A 24912-nucleotide genomic window follows, 5' to 3' on the forward strand; every position below is an offset into this window, starting at 1 on the left:
GTCAGATCTAAGAGCACAGAGAGGACCATTATGTAGGCTCTCTCCCACCCTGCAGAGAACAGAGACTCTGCCAATTCCACATCCTGCAGAGGCCTCTTCATGGGTCTGGCACTGGGAGAGGAGACTGAGTCTGGGTGAGCTGGTCAGAGGAGGTGCTGAGTCAGAGGACTGCATGTCATCCACCCCTGCAGCCCTATGGAGCTTTATGAGAAGAGATAATACAGTGTGAGGTGTAACTACCTGTGTACCACTGTGGCATAGCCACTGACAAGGAAACCAGAACCAAAGCCACTGTGCAGCACAGAGCCTCTTCACACATGGCCCTGACCTCTCACAGATCCCTCAGGATTCTGTGTAGGGTATGAGATGGCCCCTGCTGTGTACAAATCCCACAAGGGACAATGTGGGGGTAGAGGAGGGAAGGGGCTGTGAGGTAATGCTCATGCAGATTTGCTGCCCCAGACCCATAGGTCTGAACTTCAGCTCCTACTTTGGGCCTTGATGTCCCTAACTGACAGTAACAGAATGGGGAAACAGACTTGAGATCACTCCCACTGGCTCATATCTGTTAATTGTTTTTTGTTTTTTTTAAATCCTGAACTTCTTTCCTCCTTCAATTCTATCGCCTGAGGTAGTCCTGAATATTTTAAATTGAAAGAACAAAAAACAAAAAAACTGTATGTACTGAAGCAATATCTAGTTTGTAGCTCCCGCCCACCCACAACTTTCTACTCTTCCATAGTTACAATTCTCCCTCCCATTCATGTATCATGTATCCGTGCACAAGGCACAGTTCTTCACTGCCTTCCACCTTGTGAAGTAATTCACACTAAACATTAAACTGTAAGAATGACAGTGCTTTACATTCACTTTGTGCAGGTATAAATGATTAGGAAGTGGGGAATTCAGGCCCACTGAATTAGTTGTTTCTACTAAAAATCTCCATGTTATCTTTTAATAGCAACCCCATGAAAAATGGTGCCAATACACAGAATTCTAATTTGATTTTTCATTATAACATGACTTCACTATGAGCGGCAGTTGACTACCAGGTTTATAAATCCAATGAGAGAGCCTTTCAAATTACCTTGAATTTCAAGTATGTGAAAATCTCTTACTTTGTAAATAAAATTACTGTATTTTAGGTCCTCTGAAAAACAAAAACATTGCACGACAGATCATCTCTAAGAGTTGGTCAGAAAAGTGATATAAATTAAGTATCCACTTTATTCAGTATGAAAAATTACGCACTTTTCCCCCTCCCTCCACTTTTTGGAAAGGGCATCTTGAACAATTCTAGTGACAGCTTGGGTACACTGTTAGGTTAGTGTCCCATCACAGCTTCATCAGTTCTATAGTCAAAAAGTCTGCCAAGATTACAAACCAGGAAACAATGTATATACTTACAGTGATGCTATCTTCATTCTCTTTGTTGGAAACATCCGTAGAAGTGATTTGATTACTGTTATTCGTGGTGTCCCCAATATCATTAGGCGTGGTTTCATAATCTTAGGGGGGGGAAAAAAGTTGTCATCATTATTTCAGTTACTATAATACTGCAATGTTTGAAACATTTGCAACTCTTGAGTTCCTTGTAAAAGATTAATTGTTTCTATTTTATCAACTGAGCATTCTGGGGGGGGGGGGGGGATCTACAAAGCCAAAAACTTCATTTGCGCCAGACATTGCTTTTTAACCAACGTATAACTCGTCAACATCTTAAAACATAGCATTTTCCTTTCAAATATAATAATCCATTGTTTATTTCTTATGTAAAATTTCAGAGAATGGATCTACACTGTAACATATACTACCAAGAGAAGCTAGAGTTAAAGTTAAGGACGGACTTTTACTATAAACCTGGGTTTGGGTGCTTGTGACTAAAAACAAAAGACTGTCCTCAAGATTGAACTGTTGTAGCCTTATACTCAGCCAAAGCCCAAAGAGGAGGGTTTAAAAAAAAAAAAAAAAAAGATTGGTTTGGGGACTTCTGAGGTATGTCTACATTACAGATGGAATTGAGCCTCCCAGCCCAGATAAACAGACTTGTGCTAGCTTGACTCAAACGATCACACTAAAAATAGCAGTAAGGATGTTCCAGCTCCAGCAAAGACTGAGATAAGAACCCCAGCTCACATCCAGAGGGTCAGTGGGCTTGAGAGCCTGAGCTGCCACCACATCTACCCTGCTATTTTTAGCACACTAGCTGGAGCCAAGCTAGTGCAAGTCAATCTATCTAGGCCAGGGGTGAAGACGGGGGGGGGGGGGGTCACTCCTAACTGCAGTGTAGAATGATCCTTTAATTTATTTTTGAGATTTTGGCAAAAGCCCATTTAGCTAGTTTTGAGTTGTCAAAGTATGAAGGGATAGATCCCCTCATGTTAAAAAAATTTAAAACACATTATTCTGTGTACTACGATAACTCAAGAACATTTTAGGTTCCAAATTGCTAACTTGCCATAGACTTAATCCTGAAAAAAGGTTTTGTGCCAGACATTTCTTAAATTAAATTTCTTCAGACATGATGGACTACACCCTACTCTTAGTTCCAATGGATAAATCCAGAATAACTCTACTGAAAGAAGAATTTGGCCCAACAAAGTTGTTGTTATTTGAAAACTGCACAATGGATTTATCAAATGCAGGATTTTCCACCAGCATTATTCCAAGATAACAAGGACTAAATACAAAACAAATGCAAAGCTGCATTTATTTCTAGGATTACATACTAAAATGTGTGCATGTGTGTTGGAAAGAGAGAGAGAAACATTCAAATTAATGTAATTAGAATTACAATTCCAATAACTATACTGGTGTGATTATTTAAACGTAAAAAAAAAAAATCACAATTTTTTCCCCCTATTTATACTTTGTTTAAATCCAGAAGAAATTTCAATGCCAAAATTCTGTACATGGAATTTGAAAGTGGGGTAGGATCATTAGTGCTGTTTCTGTTCTCAAAACTGCCACAGGGGAGGGGAGGGTCTGCACTCTAATACACTTATCTTCACCAGGCGCTCAGTGCCATTTTGGAGGGGTTAGCTGGGAACACTGGCAACATGCTGCATGGGCACTTTTGGTTTTCATGCCTGTGCGCTTGCACACACACTTCCTTGCTGCAAAGCATTCTGCATCTCGTATATGGCCATTATTAGGAGGCTGAGTTCTTTGACTTTGTAGCATCTACATGGCTCTCCTTGTCACCAGCTCAACATCTGGTTAAATTGGTATAAAGCAGCCCAGCCAGACCAAGCTGACCCTCCTAGGTCTGCACTAGAATAGGCCAAAGGCCAGGATTTAGTCCAGCTCTAGTCGGTGTGCAAAGGGGCCTACTAACAGTGCTTTCAGGAGACTCATTGTAATTTCCTGACTTTAACATTTAAAACTTCAACCATAATGTTGCCTTATTTCCCCTCCCCATTCTTCTCTATAGCTACATATTTGCAGCAGGCATCAAACTGTAGAGAAAGGCAAGGGGACAGCATTCCTCATATTACACAGATTACACCTTGGCCCTGCCTGTATTCCCCATCTGCGCAAGCAGTATGGCATCCGAGAGGTGCTCTGGAGGCTGGCAGTTAATGTCACTTGCACTTTTGTCCTGCCACGTTACAAAGGGGTGGGGGTGTTTGACCTACCCCTTCTGAAAACAGTCCCTATATCTGTTGCTGCAAGAAAGGTCTAAGGGTATGGCTACACTTACAAATCTGCAGCGCTGGTAGTTGCAGCGCTGGTCGTCCAGCTGTGCAGGGCCAGCGCTGGTGTATGGCCACACTCACAGCTACCAGCCAGCGCTGCAGTGTGGCCACATTTGTAGCATTTGCAGCGCTGTTGGGAGTGATGAATTATGGGCAGCTATCCCAGCATTCAAGTGGCAGCAACGTGCTTTTCAAAAGAGGGGGGTGTGGGGCAGTGTGACAGGGACCGGGGAGAGTGGATTTTTGGAACTGACACTGTGCAAAATCAGAAAATTTTCTCACCCCCTTACTGTTAACTGCAAACAACCTGCATCCAACATACTCTTTCCCCCCTCTGCCCCCTCCCCCCGTTTCTCTCAAGCAAAGCAAACACTCAACCCCTGCAGGGGTTATCTCATTTCATTGTTGACAGTAGTTACAGATTAATGACAGCAAACAGGAGCTATGTTTGAAGCAGCTCCCGGTGCCGTGCACGGAGCCCGGAGCTCCGAATTGACAACAAAACAAAGAGAGGCTGCATAACAAAACAAAGGGAATAATTTAGTTAAAAGCATTCTGGGATACTCCTTATACCCTGGAGGCCAATAACAGCGCTGGTGAGTGTCCACACTTGATGACCAGCGCTGCAGAACCAGCGCTGCAACCCTTATACCCCAAGCAGACCTGGGTGTACGGCCAGCGCTGCAGCCAGGGAGTTGCAGCGCTGGTTGTGCCCTGCAAGTGTGGACAGGGTGTAATTGCAGCGCTGGAAAGCCTCTACCAGCGCTGCAACTTGCAAGTGTAGCCAAGCCCTAAGTGTACTTAGGTTCTTGTGGCTATAGCATTTGGCTTTCTCTAGAAGTGAAGTTGTTGGCAATGCCTTTATTATGGAAGCTTTACCCCTTCTATTCTACTTCTACTGCAGGGACCATTATAAGTTCTTGGATCTGTTTTCATAATACAAGAACTAATCACAATGGCAAGGTAAAACACATATTAATAGATACCAAAATATATCACAATATGACCATCACATTTTCAGAGGGACAAATTTTGGTACCAGAGGGCAGAATTTGGCAAGCAATATTTGCCAACAAAGTTTACCCCATCTACATATCAGAAGGCCTGCGAAAGAGTATCTGGAGGGACTTATCAGAAGTATATATGTTGTTCCATGTGCACATCCATTTACTCTGACTCACCCATCGAGTTGGACTTTTAGGGCTTGATTCTTCATTGCCCTGTAACATTTGCAGTCATTTACCAGTGCAAAGTGTCAGCGTAAAAGGAGCACACTCTTTGTAAACCTAATAGAATCATTTTGTGACACTGCAGTGGGTGTGGTTCCGTCTGGCATACTTCCTTGTCTACCCCACAGACGTGTTGAGAAGATTAACTATTTAAAGAATCAATGTTTGTGCAGTGCTCTGAACATGTAAAATGGTATGTAAATGCCAATTATTATTAGCAACAAGACATCCTGTATTCCAAGTTCTAACCTTTGGATGGTAAGCATTTGTTTTAAAAACCATTTAATGGAAAGTTTGGGGACTACCATATGCAGCACAGAGCTAAATCCAGAGGGATGGACCACATACAACATCAAAGGGCTTTCTCCACACAAAATCCTCAGCCTCACCCAGGCAGTCTGCCTGGCTCAACTACTAACACAAGGCCTAGGGAGGAGAAATGTAAGTGTCCCCCTTTGCCTCTCATTGATAGGCCTGGATCTGGCAAGCCTATGAAGTGCTGTCTCATTAATCACCCACACCAAATCCACAGTCTGACTGCCAGAGAGAGAGATGCAAAGACCTATCACCAATCTCTGAGGCATGCAGGGGTGTGTGGAGACACTCAGGTTTTTTTAATTGAAAATATTTTCCATTCCATCTCCTGGTTAGCCCATCTACTCCATGTTATTTCAGTAGGGTTAAGAGGTGTCCCTTTTGCATCTTGCTCAACTATCCCTATTATTAGCTTTCAAATTTACATTTACTGATCTGTAGTTTAATATCATCCCCATATGGTGGTCTCTCTCTCCCCCCCATCACATATCCAAGTGTCAGTATATGCTTACTCCCTCCTGAAGAGCCTAATCCTGTGAGCCACTGAGTACCCAGTCATCCACTGAAGGAGTTAACAGCACTCAGAAACTTAGTACCTTGCAGGAGCAAGCTCTCAGAATCTGACTTTTTGTCCAAACTTTTTTCCTTTTACTGCTACTGTGACCCAGGAATCTCTTAGTGCCAACTGGAAAGGGGCAGAGAGTGGATGATAGGGGATTCCTGTATCCTCTGAGTCTGGTATTTACATTCTAGTAAAGAGGATCATGTGAGGTCTCTAATTAAAAAAAAAAGCCTGTCTGGTCATCAATATCATTGTGAAATGTTTGTACAGACACTATATAAAGAGTTATGTATATATACTGAAAATTATGTTCATAAGGTATGCAACCAACAAAAGTGAAAACAGATTGTCAGACAAGAGACGTTTATCCAGCTATCTGTTAATATGTAAGCAGGGGCAACCATTGGCATTCTAAGTCAAATGCTAACAAAGAGCTGGCAGAGATTTCAGAAAGAAACTAACAAGAGAAAAATAGCCCAGCAGTGAGGGAAGAGACCCTGTCTACAGATGCACATCAAAGGTTTGCTTGAGTATATTTGGGGGGACAAAAGATATGCCTAGTCATCCCTCACCTCGGAAGTAAATGGACAGCGAATTTACTTCATGAAAGTGGGATCTCCCCCAGACTTTGTTGAAAACACTAGCAAGAACTTTGAGTGAGATAAGCTTCTTTAGACAGGTGGGTAACTTGTTCATTTAGGATCCAAAGAGCAAGTTATGATTTCATTTTATATGTAGCCACTTGTTCCCAATATTCATATTCACTATTACCCGAATGTTTGTTCTTTGATGATAAACTTATTCTTGTTTTCACTACAGAGCAGAAACTAATCCCAAAGTCATTTCCATGTTAAAGCACTTCTACTAGTTACTCTCCCAAAAACTAATTATACAGTATTTCCAGTCAGCTCACCTCCATCTCTCTCAATAGCTCATCCCACTAAGTGAACCTATGAACTTGGAATAATTAAGACAAACCATTTAAACTACAAAGAGTCTCAAAGAAAGCAAGAATTAACAGTTAGTATCTCTTAGACCATTTTTCAGTAACTAAGGACAATAACGTAAAAAGGGGAACAATGGAAATATCAGAATAATATTGTTTTTGGGTCAGACTAGAACTTATAGGCTCTTCAACAAGATACTGAAACACATGTATAACTGTAAGAATATCAGTAGTCCTTACTGAAGTTAATAGGACTGCTCACATGCATCAAGTTACGCATGTGCTTGAATACTTCTACACAATGGGGTCCTCAGAGAATTATAAAGATCAAAAGCAAAGTACACATAGGAAACTGTCCAAATTACCCAAAAAGAACCCAACACATTTGTCCCTCCTTGGGGAAAAAAAAGGGAGGGGAAACTATGCTTTAATATTTCCAAACCACTTAAAGACAATTTGATGCCCCAATTGCACATTTGCTAAAGTTTAATTACATGGAATGGAATGGAATCAAAGCAATACAATTTAAATCAGCTTAAGGAAACTTAAATTATGGGCTATTTCATCCAGATAACCATATACTGAGCAAGATCCAACCCTGCCTAGACCATAAAGGGTAGTTTGAAAGCACTGCTGAAGATGGACTTTCACACTTAGTCAAATACAACAACAGTATTATATAAAAGTAGCCAACTGTTTTGCAGATTTCTCTCTCAATTTTTGGTCCTCAAATTCTTTGTGTACTCTTTTTGGTACTTTTTACAACTTAATTGTAGAAGGTTAGGCCCCAATGCCAACACAATTCAACTTCACAAGGGTTACATGTAACTGTTGTTGGTTCATCTTGTAATAGTTTGGCCAGCCATATCAGAAGAAGCCAAAAAAACATATTACTAATCAGGTTAAAAAGAAATTCTGTAACCTGGGATAAGGCAATACTTTATTAAGCTTGGATAAAGTTTTCAACAGCACCTAAGTCATACTGACTTTCAATTCATTATTTAAAAAAAAAAAAAAAAAATTGTCCCTAACCCATGATGGACAGCCCAGAGACATTAGAGAATAAACTGCAGGTTTACAAACTGCTCTGCTGTTACAGTACAGATTGGGTCTTCATCAGGGAGGGGCTAACACATTTTGCCTAAATCAGCACCAACTAAAATACTCTGGGTTCAAAAGCATGACTTTCACTCAGATGTTAGCGGGTCCAAGTTCTGACTATACAAGAGAGACTGGAGAAAGGGGAGTGGGAGGGGGGTAAAAATAGGGTGAAAAATGAGCAGAGAAGTGGAATGAAAAACCAAAACAGAGAGACAGAGGAAAGGCGTAAAGAGGGAAGCTATAGGGGCGCTCACTTGTGCCAGACTCATTTTTTACTGGGAATTTTCCTCTCTGAGATGTAGCATAGGCTTCTCTATAGGTGGTAAAACATGCTTTTTATAAACATTGAATCGTCAAAATGTTAACTTACAGGAGAAAAGATAACAAACTCAATCGCCCCCCAAAAATAGAACTTTGAAAGGATCACAAGAGTCGGGGCACCAATAGCTCTAATCCTCCATTTGGGGATATTTACAACCATTCTATAGCAGTGCATTTATGTTTCTCCTAGTCTGAACCAACAGCAGGAGAGAAAGCAGTAGAAAGCTCTATTTGTATTCGTTTATCTTAAAATAATATGTCAGAAAAGAACTATCAAAATAAAGAACATTTGGTTCACCTTAAAATAATATTTAAATTTGAGCATAACATTCCATCTTTCCATTTTTGAGTTACTTAATTTGTCATTTCTTTTTTGTACATTTTGAAAAAAAGAAAATCAAAATATATACCATAAAGTTCAGGATCCAGGATTGGGCCACTACCTGAACAGGAAAAAGAGAACAGAAAGAGTTTGTAAATATCTTGCAAATGTGCATGAAGAGTAATAGTTTTTAGGAATTCTGTTCAGAGATAAAAGCTTATTAGCCTTAGCAATGATATTATAGGATATCAATGGTCCACAAATCCAAATAACCGAAATACATTGCACAGGCTTTTTATTCAATTACATTTTTAATTATTTTCAGAGACATGCAAAATGTCAACATTTGCTTCATATGAAAGCTCTGATCTACACCTAGGACTAAACTGAGTTCTGGCAAAGTTATGGTTTCAAACTGGGCCAGATTCTGCTCTGTTACATGGGTGTAAATCTGGAATAACTGCAGTATATACCATTCCTATTGAAAAAAATCAATGGCAAAACTGTAGTTGATATTAATGGGACCAGAATTTGGCCCGTTAACTTCAATGGGAGTGGCAATGACTCGGGCCAGTGTGTATTTGGCCTTGTAATCTATATAATAAGATTCCAGAAGTGTCACTTTCTCCATATCTTACTCTCAAGCTAGAATGTCCATTAATCAGCATGAAGTGATGGAACCAGCTACAAGCATGGTTGAGAACTTTTTGGGTTCAGAATATCACCAGGTTCAACCACCAGTGATATCTGTGGTGTTACTGTCCAGTTTTTAAGTTCTCAGCCATTTTCGGCTGTGTACACCTTACAAATTACACCCTTATGACAACATGGCTTTTCACCTAGTTCTTAACTTAAATCACCATGAGGAAAAACTACTTTAGAATTGCGATATTGTCAGCTGGCAGGCAGCATATCACAAAAGAATAAGGGCCAAAGTCACTGATAGACTAAGCAGCACAACTTCATTAACTCTACTGGAGTTGCACTGCTAAGGATCCAATTTCATAGCTGATCCCACAGGCAGAACTCTGATTGAACAGAATGAGAGTCCCATGTGCAGGGCAACTAAATAATCAAGCCCTTAGCCAACTAAAATAGACAAAACAAATCTACATTTTCCAATATACAGTTCTGATGTCATTTTGTACTTGTTTCTTATTACTGCATATATCTGGGCATGATCCTGCAAATCTTCAGTGCACAGAACTCCTTCTGTTCATAATATAGCATCAATCGATTTCCACTTGGAAAGGTTTTTTTATTTTACACTACATTTCAAGATGCTCATTTGTGCTTAGCTGATTTTTTCTATTGTATTGCGCAAGTCCTATACAGTAATCTCCTAATTAAAGTTTTCTATATATTTACTGTTTGTTCTACGTGGCTTGAAGATTGAATTAAAAACATATTTAAACCTTTTAAGTAGGAAGAACATGCTCAGTGGGCATGGTTCTGCTCAGATTTACACCACTGTACTTCAGGAGTAACTCCACAACAGTAGAGTTACACTGGTACAAAGCCATCATAAATTAGGATAGGAACATAGTTAGTTGTTGCTTCTTTTCTTATGCTAAATGCTTGGCAATCTGTTGTGAGAAGTATGAGACTAGGAGCTGCAAAACATCTCTACAGAATGGCAACAGAGTATCAGGCTCAATTTTTAAAATGCCTTTGCAGATATTTTAATGCTTAGAGTTATAATGCAGATTAAGGTGCCCCCATTAGAACGGCCCCATCCAGGTGTAGAAATAAACATCAAGTGCAATGAGCATTTATTATCTAACCTCAAGCTGCTTCTGATGGGGCTTCTCTCTTTGAAAATCTTCATAGATACATTTTTTCCAATATTAAACATTCAAATTATGTGAAAAAGTTCTCAGGAGAGACACTGGCAGTTGTATATGTTTACTATTCACAATCTGAAGGAAACAAAGTATTTGGACTAACTCATGAACTCAATAAACTCAATAAATAATGGCAAAACTTCTATTAGATTTTAGTGGAACTAGAATGACCCTCAGAAGGAAATTAAATTCCTGGTCCAACTATGTAGCATTAGAAAAAGGATTAATTTAACCCACTAGACCACAGATTAATTAAAACCTTAATCCCTGCCTGTGAAGTAAAGGCTAGGAAGTAACATTCCATTCAGTTACCTTTTATACTGACTAAAGCCTTCATCTGAAAACCCAAAAGTTCAGCAAAAGTCACATTTCTGTCTAGATATCCCTTCTTAAAAATTATATCAGCTATTATTTTGATATTTCCATTGTTTTCTTTTTTTACGTTATTGTCCTTGGACTGTATTTCAGTAGCTAAAAGATACTATCAATTCTTGCTTTCTGTGAAACTCTTTGTATTTAAATTATTAGTCTTAGTCATTCCAAGTTATTCCCAGTTAGTGGGTTGAGCCAATGAAAGAGGTAAAGTGAGCTGACTGGAAATACTGTATAATTTTGGGAGAGTCATCGGTGCTTTCACATGGAAATGACATCAGAACTAGTTCCTACTCTGTGACTGGATTTTTCATGGAATCGTTTTCAGGCACTCCTGTCTCTGGATGTGGGGTATCTTCTGAAATCAAGATCTAAAGGTGTTTTTTCCTCCTTGAAAGGGCTTTTTCAGACTCTTATGTTCATCTGGGAGCAAACGGAACATTTGCCCTTTAGATTGTCATGGGGTGAGGAAAAGGTAGCTGTGATGTTCCCCAGAGAGAGATGCCTTTGGCTGCCCTGATCCTGCAACGAAGGGATTCAGATTGTAAGATCTTCAGAGGAGCAACCATCCTTGCATGTTTGGAAAGTGCCCAGCACACAGCAAGTGCTACCATAAATAAATAGTAATAAAAATAAAGACGAAGAATTCAACTGAGAAACTACATGATATAGGGGCCTTTTGAGATTATGTGACTTTTTAGGCAACCCTTTCCTGGGAGCATTATTATGGAACACTCCCTCACTATTCTAGAACAAACAAAATGAGTTCCAGATAACGTTAGCTCCAGCTAGGATGACACACTGTATCTATCTTGGCAAATAATAAATAAGGAAACTTATGTTAGGTAGCTGAACTAATGCACCTTGAACCAACACCTCCTACTTAAATATAGCCTCAAATATAGGGATAGTTGGTGGTTCAAAGCTGTATGAGTTTGAATGGTATTGATCCCTCAAGCGGGATACACATCATAAGATACATGCTGTAGGCAGGGAAAGGTTCAGACTGATTTCTGCTAACTTGTTCACACAAAGATATCTGTGATTTATATATTTTAAAGGCCAGGAACCAAAGCTCCAGATCACAGAAATGGGCCCTTAGTATTTAAAACAAAGGTTCTAGTGAATGATATGGTTCACAGTGATAATTGCAATACCATTAACGTGCTCCAAGTACAAATCAGCTCTCTACCTTTATGCCTGCACTGTCAGCCAAGTATCACATGGGAACGTCTGTTCTACAAAGGGCACAATGTAGGCTGAGAAATTCTTGGCATGGACCCTATCTGCATCATGACTGATACAAGTTTAAGGTAGAGTATTATGTTGATATTGATGATCTCATGCTCGAAAGCGCTTGATGCTTCATTTTTATTTATTTTAATCATTCATTTTAATTTCTATAGTTTATGGGTGGGGTAGTTTTTTTATTTATCTTTGTTTTTATCTTCAGTGCATTTGCCCATAAGTGATGTAAGAGTCACAGAATCAGTTCAAAGCTTGATGAAGATACGTCACCCCATTAAACATCAGGGCTGGTATTTAATTTCTATCATGCAGGCATGGAAATGAACAATGCCTGGGTGTGGGCCTATCGTCAGAATCAATTGTACAGTATGCTGGACAGACAATGAAACTACACAGTAACGATATCACTGAAAAAATGCCTTTAAAGGGCTCCAAAACTTGTGGTTGTGCTAAAGCACAATAAAATATCAGTGAAACAGAAGGAGATTCTATTTTTTACCTTTGACTTTATTTCAGCTTCCAGGGCAGGAGAGATGAGAGTGTAAAAAGGAGGAACCTATATCAACTCTGTAGGACCTGCTAAAGCCCAGTGTCACAAATAGCATTCTGTAGAAATCCCATAAAGAAAAAGAAAAAAAACTTTTTGAGGAGTTTGCCTGGGTAGATGTTTCTTCCTGTTAAATTTTACGACTGGTTTGTAGCCACACATCGCATATGTAGTGATTTTTAAGATAGGCACATCCTGTCTGTGCTTATGGTAGTCTCTTCTACAATGTATTTATGAAACTTAGTTTCCTCATAGAACGAGGTTATGCTTACAGAACATTTTCTCTGAGATTTACAACTATATTATGAATTAAAAACTGAAGGAATAAATAAACACTGCCTGTCTAAATGGAAGGATATGTTAAAGTCTGATTTATAATTAAAAATGCCACTACTGGGACAGAAGGTTTAAGTTTTTAACCTAGAGCAGAAAATGTGCCAATAAAAGGCATTTTGTTCAAAGAAAAAAATTCACTTTAAGTTCAAAGTAGCCTGGTTAAACTTATTGGGAAAACTGTTTATTCTTCTAAGTGAATGCAGCCAAGTTAATATCACTTTCCATTTTAAACCGTATGGATGTAAAGTGGACTGTTTTATTGAATTGTTATAATGCACTATTGGAAGCTGCCAGTAGCTGAAACCATGGTCTGTTCCTGTAACAATTTTATTAAGAAAAGGACTCTAGGGGGAAAGGGAAGAGAGAAGCTTCTAAGAGCAGCAGGAGTAACTAGAGCTCTCTGTCAGTTCTGTATCTACTCCTACTCAAGCCTGGAAGAGAACTGTCACATACCTCATTGTTCCTGTTAAAACAGCTTGCTACAAGTACTGAATATGGCATGTATTTTCACTAGTGGTAACTTGTAATGAAGGTGAAAGAAATTAAAATCTGAAAGACTAAATACCCAGCTCCTCTATCACTGTGAAATATTACATAGGACTGGACATCGCTATTTCAACTGGCATGTTATTGCTACCTAATGTTTAGGGAAACTGAAATGTACACTAGTGCCCAGATTTTCTGATATAAATGTGCAGTTTCTTGCACAAAAATGCATACACATTTACACACCTGATTTCCCTATGCAATCAGTGTAAGTTTTCATACCAATGGGCAGATAGTTGCCTGCCATCTAGCCACACAATTACTGTACAGGTATTTTTGAAGATCTGGGAATAAAGCATCAAATCAAGACAAACAAAGTGTAATCCCTGCAGTTTAGTGGGTACCTGTCATATCCTGACTCTGCCAAGGATGCAGTAAAGAGGATTAATACGCAGCGGGTCTCAACCTATTTATCATTGTGGGCCACATATGTAGCTCTGTGTGTGTTATGTGGGCTACATCCATCCATACTACCTGTATGGCTGACTGGGCCAAGTAGCTCGTGGGCAGAGAACCACTGATATGGACCAGTAACAGTAGCCATCTTGTCTCTCCTGCCTCTCAGGGCTGCCCGGGGGGGGGCGGGGGAAAGAGAGGAGGGAAGTGGGGCAATTTGCCCCAGGCCCTGGGCCCTGCAGGGGCCCCGTGAGCGGCTCCAGGTTTTCAGTGGCACTTCTGCAGCAGGCCCTTCACTCGCTCTGGGTCTTTGGCAGCGGGTCCTTCAGTGCAGTGGAAGACTCGGAGCGAGTGAAGGACCCGCCGCTGAAGTGCTGCCAATGCCTCAAAGTGCCGCCCCAGCGAGTACAAGCGCCGCAAGTGGCGGAAAACAAAAAAAGCCGCAATCAGGCACACTTAGGCTGCTCTACCGCCGCCGCTTCATTCTTCAGCGGCGGGTCCCCCCCCCCCCCCCCCCCCCCGAGAGGGACCCGCCGCTGAATTGCCACTGAAGACCCAGCCCTGCCCCAGGCCCCCTGAATCCTCTGGGCGGCCCTGCTGCCTCTTGGTTACTTATTTTCTCCCTTGCTCCCTCTAGTGTCCTAAAGAATGTATTGGTATCTACATGCTGTACTGCACTGCAGAATTTTCATTTTCTTCTATTTTCTCTAGACACTTGTACATGGTCTTATGGATACACAGCTTAGTCCTAGTCCTTCCTAAAGCAGAGCACCCCCTCAATTCATATTGAACTAGCACTCAACATTTGTGGGATCAGAACATATATGTTGGAAAAAATACTTCAAAAATTTTTTTAATTTTGTCTGGACATGGAGAAAAGGCATGGAGAGCAGGATTCATGAAAGAGAGCTACTATGAGGCTCACTTCATAAAATCTAACCGAAAAGCAAAATTTTCAAATGAAAGGAGATTTAAAAAAAAAAAAAGCAGTTGTGTAAATATCTACAACAAATTATTTTAAGAGAAAACTTGGAGAAAAATAAACTGGCCAGCAGTACTAGCTCTACACAATCATCAAGATGCCATTGCTAATATAGTAAAAAAAGAGTACTCACCATCCCCAGGCATTGACATGAAATGAGCATCAACCCTTTTTTCATCTTCTCCATACTCATTCTTCGCCAGTAAGGTATAAGCACCATTGTTCAAATGGGTAGGGTTGTCCAACTGAAGGCAGCCATGGTATTCACTTTGATTGCTAACGTGTATTTTAGTACAGATGTATTCAGACTCATTCAGTATAGCCCCTTCATAGAACCACTGCAATGAGGGTTTGGGGTTCCCTTTCACAGTGAATGGAATGCACCAGTGGTGGTCCGGGGTTGGAGGTTCAATAAATGTGATATTTGGTGCAACTATATTGAAAAGAAGAGTGAATAACATCAGAATATCCTGAACACATTTTCCCCTCAAATTCTTGAGGGCATTTTTTAAAATCATTAAAGCTAAGAAATTGGCAGCCTTGGAAACTACAGCCTTGTGCTTATGGGTGTAGATATTCATAAAGGAAGCCATCAGCTGTGTATGTGAACTGAATTCAGACCTGAAATGGACAATACCTCAATAAAGTCATTCTTTAAAATGAGATGTGTGAACTGGTTCCAATAAAACAAGAACCAACTTTAATAAATCATGCAGGTTCAGTGAAAGTTTTTTTTATTAAGTGCTTTGGTTAAAAACAGGGAGTAAGTATTATTTTAAAAAGGGTATTTAACAGTTGGCCAGAATCAGGTGTAATGGAAATACATTCAGATAGGCATGAAAACTTCTAGAAGATTTTCATCATAGAATCATGGAACAGACCTATTAGTTCATTCACTGAATTCCCCTGCTAATGCAGGATCGTTTCCTATAGTCATTTTCTAGTACTTTGTCCACTCCAGTTTTAAATTGTTATGGGCTTCTACTATTCCCCTTGGGAGGCTATTCCACAGCCTTGTACATTATCTCACTGTCAGGAAGTTTTTCTTGATATTCAGATTGAATTTTCCTTTGATAATTGCATCTAATTACATCTAGTTATACGCCCTTGTACCAATCATATTGGTGCCAATCCAAGATTCCTTGTTTACACCATTCCAGTATGTGTAGCATATATCCTCTCCCTTAGCTATTTCATACCCAATTTCAACTATAAAATCATATTAAATTAATCTATAGCTACTTCTCTAACAAAGATTTTTCTCTAATAAGCATGCTCATTTTTAATAAAATGTGGGTTTGATCTGGATGATCAATATCTGAAGCTTGTAAAAACAGCCTACTTAATTCACTTAAGGTAGATTCATATGGGAGCTTAGAGTTAAGGGGTCAATGTTTTATCCCCTGTTCCCATCCTCTCCTCCTAGACTTGACAGATAAATAGATTATTTCAAGGCTAAGGACAAAACTAATATATGCCTGGGAAAAATAATGTTTTTTTTAATTAAAAAAAATCAGCTTGTATCAGGATTATTGGCTCAGATGAAAAGTTTTAAAATCTCAAATTATTAATAACAATTTGATCTCCGCCTTTGATTTGTGGGTATTTTTATATGCATATGAAATACACATGCACCCAGGCACCTTTTCACATTTACACTGCCATTTGAACATTATGGACTTTAGAAATGTACTTTTGGCAGTTCAAACTGGAAGTTGATAGGCAGCTATGAGAGCAGAGATATGTAAGGCCAGAGTAATGAAGCGACACTACTACACAACTGCTGGTTGTGCTGTTCCTCAGCATTAAAGGCAATGCAGTTCATACACTTAGGTGACATTCTTGTTTCAACATCTTACATGCCCAACAGAAATATATACCCCAAATATTTTGTGCTGATGTAGCTTAGACATTGTATGCAAGCCTGTTTACGTACAGAACACCACAAGGTCAGCAGAAGCTTGGTCTTCTCCCACAATATTTTCTGCTATACATGAAATCCGTATTCCACTGTCCTTAGATGAAACATTCCTTATTGTTAGGGAAGCAGGATTCTTACTTGTATTACTCTACAAATGAGAAGAAAAAGTATTTGGCTTAAACAGAGTGTACAACAAGGGAGACACTGGGATTAGAGTCCTTCAGCTATCCTTCCTCTTAACCTTATTGCTAGAAAACTGAGTATTATGTTTGCACATTTTATTCCATGTTGTAAATTAATGTACTGGGCCTGATTCTGAGGGTCTGTGTTGATTTACACACATATAATCCCACTAAGGAAGATGCTGATACATGGCTTCCTTTGACTTCATTGAGATCACATCAGTGTAGAATTTGGCTGGTTGAGTTATACCCCTCAGTTATACCCATTACCTGAAAGTTTGGGATGTTCTACTCTGTACACTGCACAATCTCAAAACATCCCAAACTTTCAGGTAATGGGGTATGAGCCAGAACCCCAAATGCAGATGTCAAAGTCAAAAGAGTGAACACCCCCAATCACTTGGCTCTTCTACTCCCTGTACTGTCATATCCAATCCCTCCCTTCGTCTGCCCTCCTTCCCTTGCTCCATGTGGCCATAGTCTACAATCCTCCCAGCTCCCACTCACTTCATCCCTCACTTTGATGCCTGGCTCACCCTCCTTCTCTCCAGTCCCCTACCATGGCTCTGGATTACGTCTATTTCCATGTTGAAAAGGCCAACTCCACTACCTCTGACTTTCTTTTATTAACTACTTCACATAAATTTCTAAATTTTGGACTCATTTTCCCAATTGAATCTCTACTAAAGGGCTCTAGCACCTGTGGAACCCAATGACTTCAATGATACTCCATGAAGTGTAAGGATCCACCCACAAGTGTCACATTTCAAGATCAGGACCTTAAGAGACTGTCTTTTTTACAACACATAGAACAATGGGGCTACAGTAATACAAATAATAAAAGTGAAATCCTGGCTTCATTGAAATCAACAGCAAAAAGGTGGACTTCAATGGAGTCAGGATTTCACCCCAAGGCTAACAATGTAGAGTACCCACTTGTTTTACTCTACCCGTGAGCAGTCCCATTGAAGTACTTGGTGCTCAGCAGGTTCAAGGGGGGGAAATGGATCAACATTCATATTGTGTTCCCCGTCAGTACCTGGCCCAGGCCCAGGAAGCTAATGATCCAACCAGCAGACCAAATTCGGTGACAAATCATGGTCACATGCCACGCGAGGCACAGTGTATATACACTAAGAAGACGATGCAGGTTCAACAGTCCATCCATAGGGATTTAACTGCAGGATCAGGACCTGTTCATTCCTTCTTGGGCATCTGGCATTGGCCACTGTCAGAAGACAGGACACTGGGCTAGCTGGACCTTTGGTCTGACACAGTACAGCCATTCTTATGTTACCAGGACCCTTCCATAGAATTGTAGCACTATCAGTTATAACTGGAGGCACAGAAAATTAAATAAAAGCCACTCTCTCAGATAAATAAATGTTTGTTTGTCCCAGAAGCACTGCTGCAGTCACTGTGGATTAAGAATATCTGGGAAATAAATGCAAGGTAAACAATTTGTCATTTTGTACCTGTGATTATGAAAAATAATAAACTTAAAACCAGCCACACACCATTCTTCAGCAAGTATATCCAGTTTCTGGATAGCCAGCTATTTGAAAGTAAAATGTACCTCATGTTTTGAAACAAGATTAGCGACAACCCAGGATACATTGGGAGATGGCACCCCAGTAGCTTCGCAGTACAGTGTAGTGCTCCTTCCTTCCACAACAGTGAGGTTATAAACACTCAAGTTCGCTGAGGGCAAGCCTGTGACACAAGCAAAAAAATATGTAAGTGTTTGTGTTTGTCATAGAAAGAGAGTAGATATTCAAATGAGCTGTTCAACTCTTTGACAGCAGTCTGTATGTAATCGAAAACTCTGCTTACTCAGCTAATCAGAGATTCATTGTGGTCAGATGCTATTTGGTAAAAAAAAAAAAAAAAAAAAAAAAAATGCAAAGAACACATTTGGTACTACACAAGTAAAGTCCTTAAGCAGGGGTAGGGGTTTACTCCACTCTACCAATCCACCTCCCTAGAAAAGGTAGAAAGGACAGTCAGCCTAACTTAGGCAATTGGAGCCTAACTAATTGCACCTTTGAAAATCACTCCTTCATTCCTTGAGGGAAAATAAGATACAACTTGCTTTTTTCATTTGTAGTGGTTTGCCTAATTAACACTGTGATGGTATTCCTAGCATACCCTGAGCTATATGTACACTAAAGGGGAAATCTAACCCACATCATGATGCAGGGTCAGGGGAAAGAGTCCGAAAAGCAATAGATTCAGAGTGGCTCCAGTCCACAAAGAGGTCACACACACACACACGTGGAACCCAGATCTTCAGAGACAAACTGAGTAGGAAGGGAAGGGGCTGTGGGCATGTCAAGGGAAGGAAGGGGCAGGGCCAGAGCAGCTCAAACTGTCCAGACCCTCTGCTTCTCAACTGTTTCAGGGCCATTTCTAGGGTACGTCAGCCACAGGACTGAACTAGCTTGTGTCATTTGCTAGGAAGCTGCTCTAACTTTTGTCTGGATCAGGGCTGACTCCAAGAATCAGGGAGCTGGAAACTGATGCTTCATCCCTTTCACCTGCATTGAGTGGTGTTCTGGTGCAGGAGAGAATCTAGCTCCACAAACCTATTATCGAGCAGATTTTCAGAAGAGCTCAGCTCCCAGAAGCTCCCTTTTAGGCACTCAAATGAAGTGTTCAGGTTTTTTGGTAGAGCTCAACACCCAAAACAATGGCTCTCAGACCAATAGGAATTGTCATGTTTTGAGGACTTTTGAAAACATGAACACTTCATTTAGGAGCCTAAACTGGAGTAGGACTCTTTTGAAAATATGGTCAGCAGCATAGTAGGCCAAAAAATCAACTTGTCTTCAGGTACATGAGACATGACAAGTGTCTTTTTTCTGTCCTTCATAACTATACTTTTTTGCATTGAAAATAAGCAGTACACTGAAAACACAGGAGCTTTGTTATGAGATTGTGCCATCACCCACTATAGAAAGATAACTTTAGCTTTGCCCTCACCATGATGCTCAGCTCAGCAGCAATCTTAGACATGTTTTGTTTGCAATTTATCCTCTCAAATATCCTGCACAGCAAAACAGCAGTATTAGCTATGTATTGTTTTGCAATGAGTTCTCTTTTTCTGCAACAAAGCTCCTCTATTTTTTTTAAATCAGGGTGGAGCAGTTTCCATCATGCACTTGCAGGTTTACAAGTTTAGTAAGGTAATTTTTTTTAATTATAAAGCCCCATAGCGAGTCCCTTATATCTGATTTGTGTTAATTAGAGCACATTAATACGTTGGCCAAAAATTCAATAGAAACTTGAAATATCACTTTAAGTTTAATTAGTTCAATAAAAATGAAATGAAAAGTAGTAATAGCAAAGGCAGGACAAATCATTTTCCAGGCACTGCTTTCTTGCCTAATAAGATTTGAAATCATCAGGAGTATGCAGAATTGCCTAAGCAGTTATTGTTAGTGTTTTAAGTAGTACTGTAATATGATTCTGATTATAGGCATCATGGGTTTCTTCTATTATGCTCACTTTGTAAATCATACATTGAAGTTTATTGAAACAGAGCTGGATGGCTGTATGCCTTCTGTTAGCGAAGGTGGCCATCTGCTTTTGCTTGCCATGACTTCAAACCTCAGCAGTGTCTGTCACCCAGCCAGGCAGGAAACTAAACTAGATCTTAAGGAACATTTAGATATTAATTATGCTGGATAGGGACCATGGAGGAGAAGTAATGAGATAATTTACCCCATGCAGATACCCTCACACACCAGATCTTAAAACTATTTGACTCCTGTGGTCATAGCTGATTCTGGGAAAGAATTTTAGCCATCAAGGCCTTATTGCCCAGCTTCTTCCTAGCAGTATCTTCTCTGGACAAGACTAGCCTGACATCTCTCATGCCAAATTAAAACTACTCGAAGTGTGTCGTTGTTTGAGTTCACAGAGCTCCTAACACACACACAGTTTCATATGAACCCTATCATATAAGCCAAAAAAACAAACCTCAGTGCTGACCATTTATTGCACTACTTGGATTTCCATTAAAATTTCAAGACGGCTTCTTGTGGTGCCTTTTGATTGTTGAACTGGGTGTGGAAGACAAAGTAGCATTTTAGCTACTCGCTAACTAACGCATGATGGCTGTATGCTCTTTCTAACTTTGCTACTGGTGGCTGAATTTGTATTATTTTATATTTAAAAAGTGTGGGATGGCACCACTGTTACTATCAAGTGCACTATAAAGAACTTGGGAACTTAGGAATTGCCATACGGGATCAGTCCTGAGGTACATCTAGTCTAGTATCCTGTCTCTGACAATGACTGATGTTTCAAAGGAAGGTTAAAGAACCCCACATTAACCAAATGGGGGGGGGGAGATCATCTTCCCCCAGGTCTCATCCTGATCTCTAATAAAGCAAGATTGGTTTAAGCCACAAAGTATGAGGTTTAATATCCCTTCCTAACGTGTTAGTATTAATTATGATAATTCTGGATATTCATAATGTCCAATCTTATTTTGAATCTTGCTATATTCTCAGCCTCTACAACTGCAAGTAGCAACAAGTTCCACAGTTTAATTACACATTGTATGAAAAAGTATTTCCTTTCATTAGTTTTGAATTTGCCACCTTTTCATTTAATTGAATATCTCCTTTTGGGGGGTTATGAGACACGGAGAACAGGAGTTCTCTTTCCATTTCTTCTCTTGACCATTTGTTATTTTATACAGTTTTATCATGTCCCCTCTAATTAATCCCAACTATTCATACAAAATGATGGGGTCTAAATTAGCTGAGATCTTGGAATCACTGTGGATAGTTCTCTGAAAACATCTACTCAATGTGCAGTGGCAATGAAAAAAAAAGCTAACCGAATGTTAGGACCCATTAGGAAAGGGATAGATACAACTGAAAATGTCATAATGCCACTATGTAAACCCATGGTACACCCACATCTTGAATACTGTGTGCAGATCTGGATGTCCCAGCTCAAAAAAGACATATTGGAAATGGAAAAGGTACAGAGAAGGGCAACGAAAATGATTAGGGCTATGGAACAGCTTCTATATGAGGAGAAATTTAAAAGGCTGGGACTTTTCAGCATGGAAAAGAGATGACTAAGTGAGGATATGATAGAGGTGTATACAATCTTGACTGTGTGGAGAAAGAGAATAAGGAAATGTTTATTTACTCCTTCACATTAGACAAGAACTAGGGTCACCCAATGAAGTTAATAGGCAGCAGATTTAAAACAAACAAAAGGAAGTACTTTGTCACACAATGCAAGTCAACCTGTCAAACTCTTTGCCAGGAGATGTTCTGAAGGCCAAAACTATAACAGGGTTCAAAAAAGAATGATAAGTTTATGGAGAATAGGTCCATCAATGGCTATTAGCCAAGATGGGCAGGGATGCAACACCATGCTCTGAGTATCCCTAGCCTCTGTTTCCCAGAAGCTGGGAGTAGACAACAAGGGATGGATCGTTCGATGATTGCCCAGTCTGTTCATTCCCTCTGAAGCATCTGGCATTGGCCACTGTCAGAAGACAGGATATTGGGCTAGATGGACCATTGATCTGACCCTTATGTTCCTTTCTAAGTTAAGCTCTACCAATCTTTTCAACCTCTCTTTACATGATTTTCTCCAGACCCTTGATCATTCTCCGATCCCCCCCTAATTCTGAAATATCCTTTTTGGAGATGGAGCGACCACTGTTATACACACACACACACACAGTATTCCAGATGAAGATGTACCATTGAGTAATAAAACGGTGTTATGTTTTCTCCATTATTCATCATGCTTCCTAACATCTAATTTACTTTTGTGACCAGACCAGCACACTGAGCAGAGATTTTCATTGAGCTACCCACAATGATTCCTGAACTTATACAAGGTTCTAAAGTAACTAAGGTACAGAAGTAGTGCAACTTTTTTCCTTTAATGTACATTTATAAACAATTAATTTTGTTTGCCATCATGTTGCCCATTCACTTAGTTTGGTTAAGTCTCTCTGATATTCCCCACAATCCTCTCTGGTCACAACAAACAGAAGCCATCAAAGCCCTAAAATATCACAGAAAAGAGCCATAAAACTCACCAGAAAAGAAATAGTAAAAATCTCTCTAGCTTAGGGTTTTGTATAGTGAGTACCACTGCAGCATCTAAAAGTGTAGAGAAATTTTCACTATTTTTGTAGTTTTGCTAATTGCCGCTAGTAAAACATTACAGAAAGATAAAGAAAGGTACATTAATCCAAACAAGGCTCACTGATGGCAAAATGTTGGAAGTGCTCTATACTATATGATAATTTTCTTTCAAATATGGGCCCTGATCCCAAAGATGTAATGAATGTGAACAAACCGGTCGAGTTCCATGGGATTATTCACTTGCCTGAAGTTGCTCACATACAAACATCTTCAGGATCAGGGTCAGGGGTTGCTAAATATAATTTTAAAATACAAAATGTAGAATAAAAAGTAAAAGTGGGATGTCTAAATTTTCACTAATTAGCATAAAGTTAAATAATAGTAAACTTTTATTCAGAACTAAGCATGCCCTTTCACTGGTCCACATGGGTCTAATTTAATAGATTTCATTTAATGATTAAACATTAGTTTTTAGTGTTTATTTAAAAACCACACAAAGCTTTTTTGGGGGGGGCCTTTCTTATCAGTCATACCATGGTATATTGTTTCCCTAGAGCAAGTGCTTTGTGCCCCAAAAAGAGAACAGCACCTGTTATAAAGAACATTAGATTGAACGTCCAAATTACACAATTAGAGCAATTGTGTAACTTGGAATTATGTAATATGTACATAATAACTAAGCAATTATAGCTGTAATACTGTACAGCATATGGAAAAGTAGTCTGTGCAATATATTCAAGGCAATAAAACTTTACTTCCACAGGTAGTTCTTGGATTAAACGTTGTCAAAAAATACCTTCTATTAATCATGAGCACATATGGGCATATTGACTTCAAGTGAGTTGCACCACCCATGGGAACAGTACTGAGCTCTTCAACCCTATACAAAATCCTTGAACAGCAAAACTAACTGAGACTCATTCATAAAAGGAATATTTACTTCCATAGGCTCCATTAGTGTGCATTTATTACCTGAAGCCACATTACACAGGGACAGTCAAACTCTGGTGGTACAGTAGAACCTCAGAGTTACAAACACCTTGGGAATGGAGGTTGTTTGTAACTCTGAACCATAGGTGCTGACTCCATGGGTGCTCTGGGGCTGGAGCACCCACAGGAAAAAAAAAAACAAAAAAAAAAAAACCAGTGGGTGCTCAGCACACACCAGCATCCCCGCAGATCTGCTCCTGCCCCTCCCCCCAGCCACGATTATCTGTTCATCGGGGGAGGAGTGGGGGCTGGAAGAGGTGGGGCAGGGGTTTGGGGAAAGGGGCGGAGCCAGCGCCTGGGATAGAGCTGAGTAATTCAGCACCTATGCTCTGAACAAAATGTTACCGTTCTTTCAAAAAAGTTTACAACTAAATCTTGACTTAATACAGCTTTGAAAATTTTACTATACACAAGAAAAATGCTGCTTTCCCGCCCACACACACAGACTTTTTTTTAGTAGTTTACATTTAACACAGGACTGTACTGGCTTTCTTTCTTTCTTTTTTGGGTTCCAAATGAGGTGTGTGATTGACCGGTCAGTTTGTAACTCTGGTGTTCGTAACACTGAGGTTCTACTGTTAGATAGTCATGCCTCCCATCTCTCTACAGTGCATAGCTAGCAGTACTTCAACAAAGGCAAGAACCAATACTTTGGTTGAAATTTTCAGAGATGCACTGGGGATTTTGCTACTCAACTCCCTGTGAAATTAATGGAACTCATGTAGCTAAATCCTTCAGTCAGCCTCGAAAATCATATTAATAGTACTTAGCACTCATGCATGCACACACAGAGGGTACGTCTACACTACGGGATTATTCCGAATTTACATAAACCGGTTTAACAAAACAGATTGTATAAAATCGAGTGTGCGCGGCCACACTAAACACATTAAATCGGTGGTGTGCGTCCACGGTCCGAGGCTAGC

General features: G+C 39.8%; 1 protein-coding gene across 6 annotated transcripts in view; it reads right to left on the reverse strand.

Annotated features, from left to right (window-relative positions):
- Positions 1 to 24912, reverse strand: part of NTRK2 (neurotrophic receptor tyrosine kinase 2) — a 275271-nt gene that overhangs the window by 204570 nt on the left and 45789 nt on the right. For all 6 annotated transcript variants that reach the window (XM_039543228.1, XM_039543226.1, XM_039543229.1 and 3 more), the window contains exons 7-11: positions 18445 to 18581; positions 16702 to 16834; positions 14899 to 15198; positions 8583 to 8615; positions 1408 to 1508 (exon numbers count right to left, since the gene is read on the reverse strand). In XM_039543228.1, the coding sequence (XP_039399162.1) occupies positions 1408 to 1508; positions 8583 to 8615; positions 14899 to 15198; positions 16702 to 16834; positions 18445 to 18581 (704 nt within the window). The remainder of the gene's footprint in view (positions 1 to 1407; positions 1509 to 8582; positions 8616 to 14898; positions 15199 to 16701; positions 16835 to 18444; positions 18582 to 24912) is intronic.

This window comes from Mauremys reevesii, linkage group 6 (genome assembly GCF_016161935.1).
Source record: "Mauremys reevesii isolate NIE-2019 linkage group 6, ASM1616193v1, whole genome shotgun sequence".
Taxonomy (NCBI): Eukaryota; Metazoa; Chordata; order Testudines; family Geoemydidae; genus Mauremys; species Mauremys reevesii.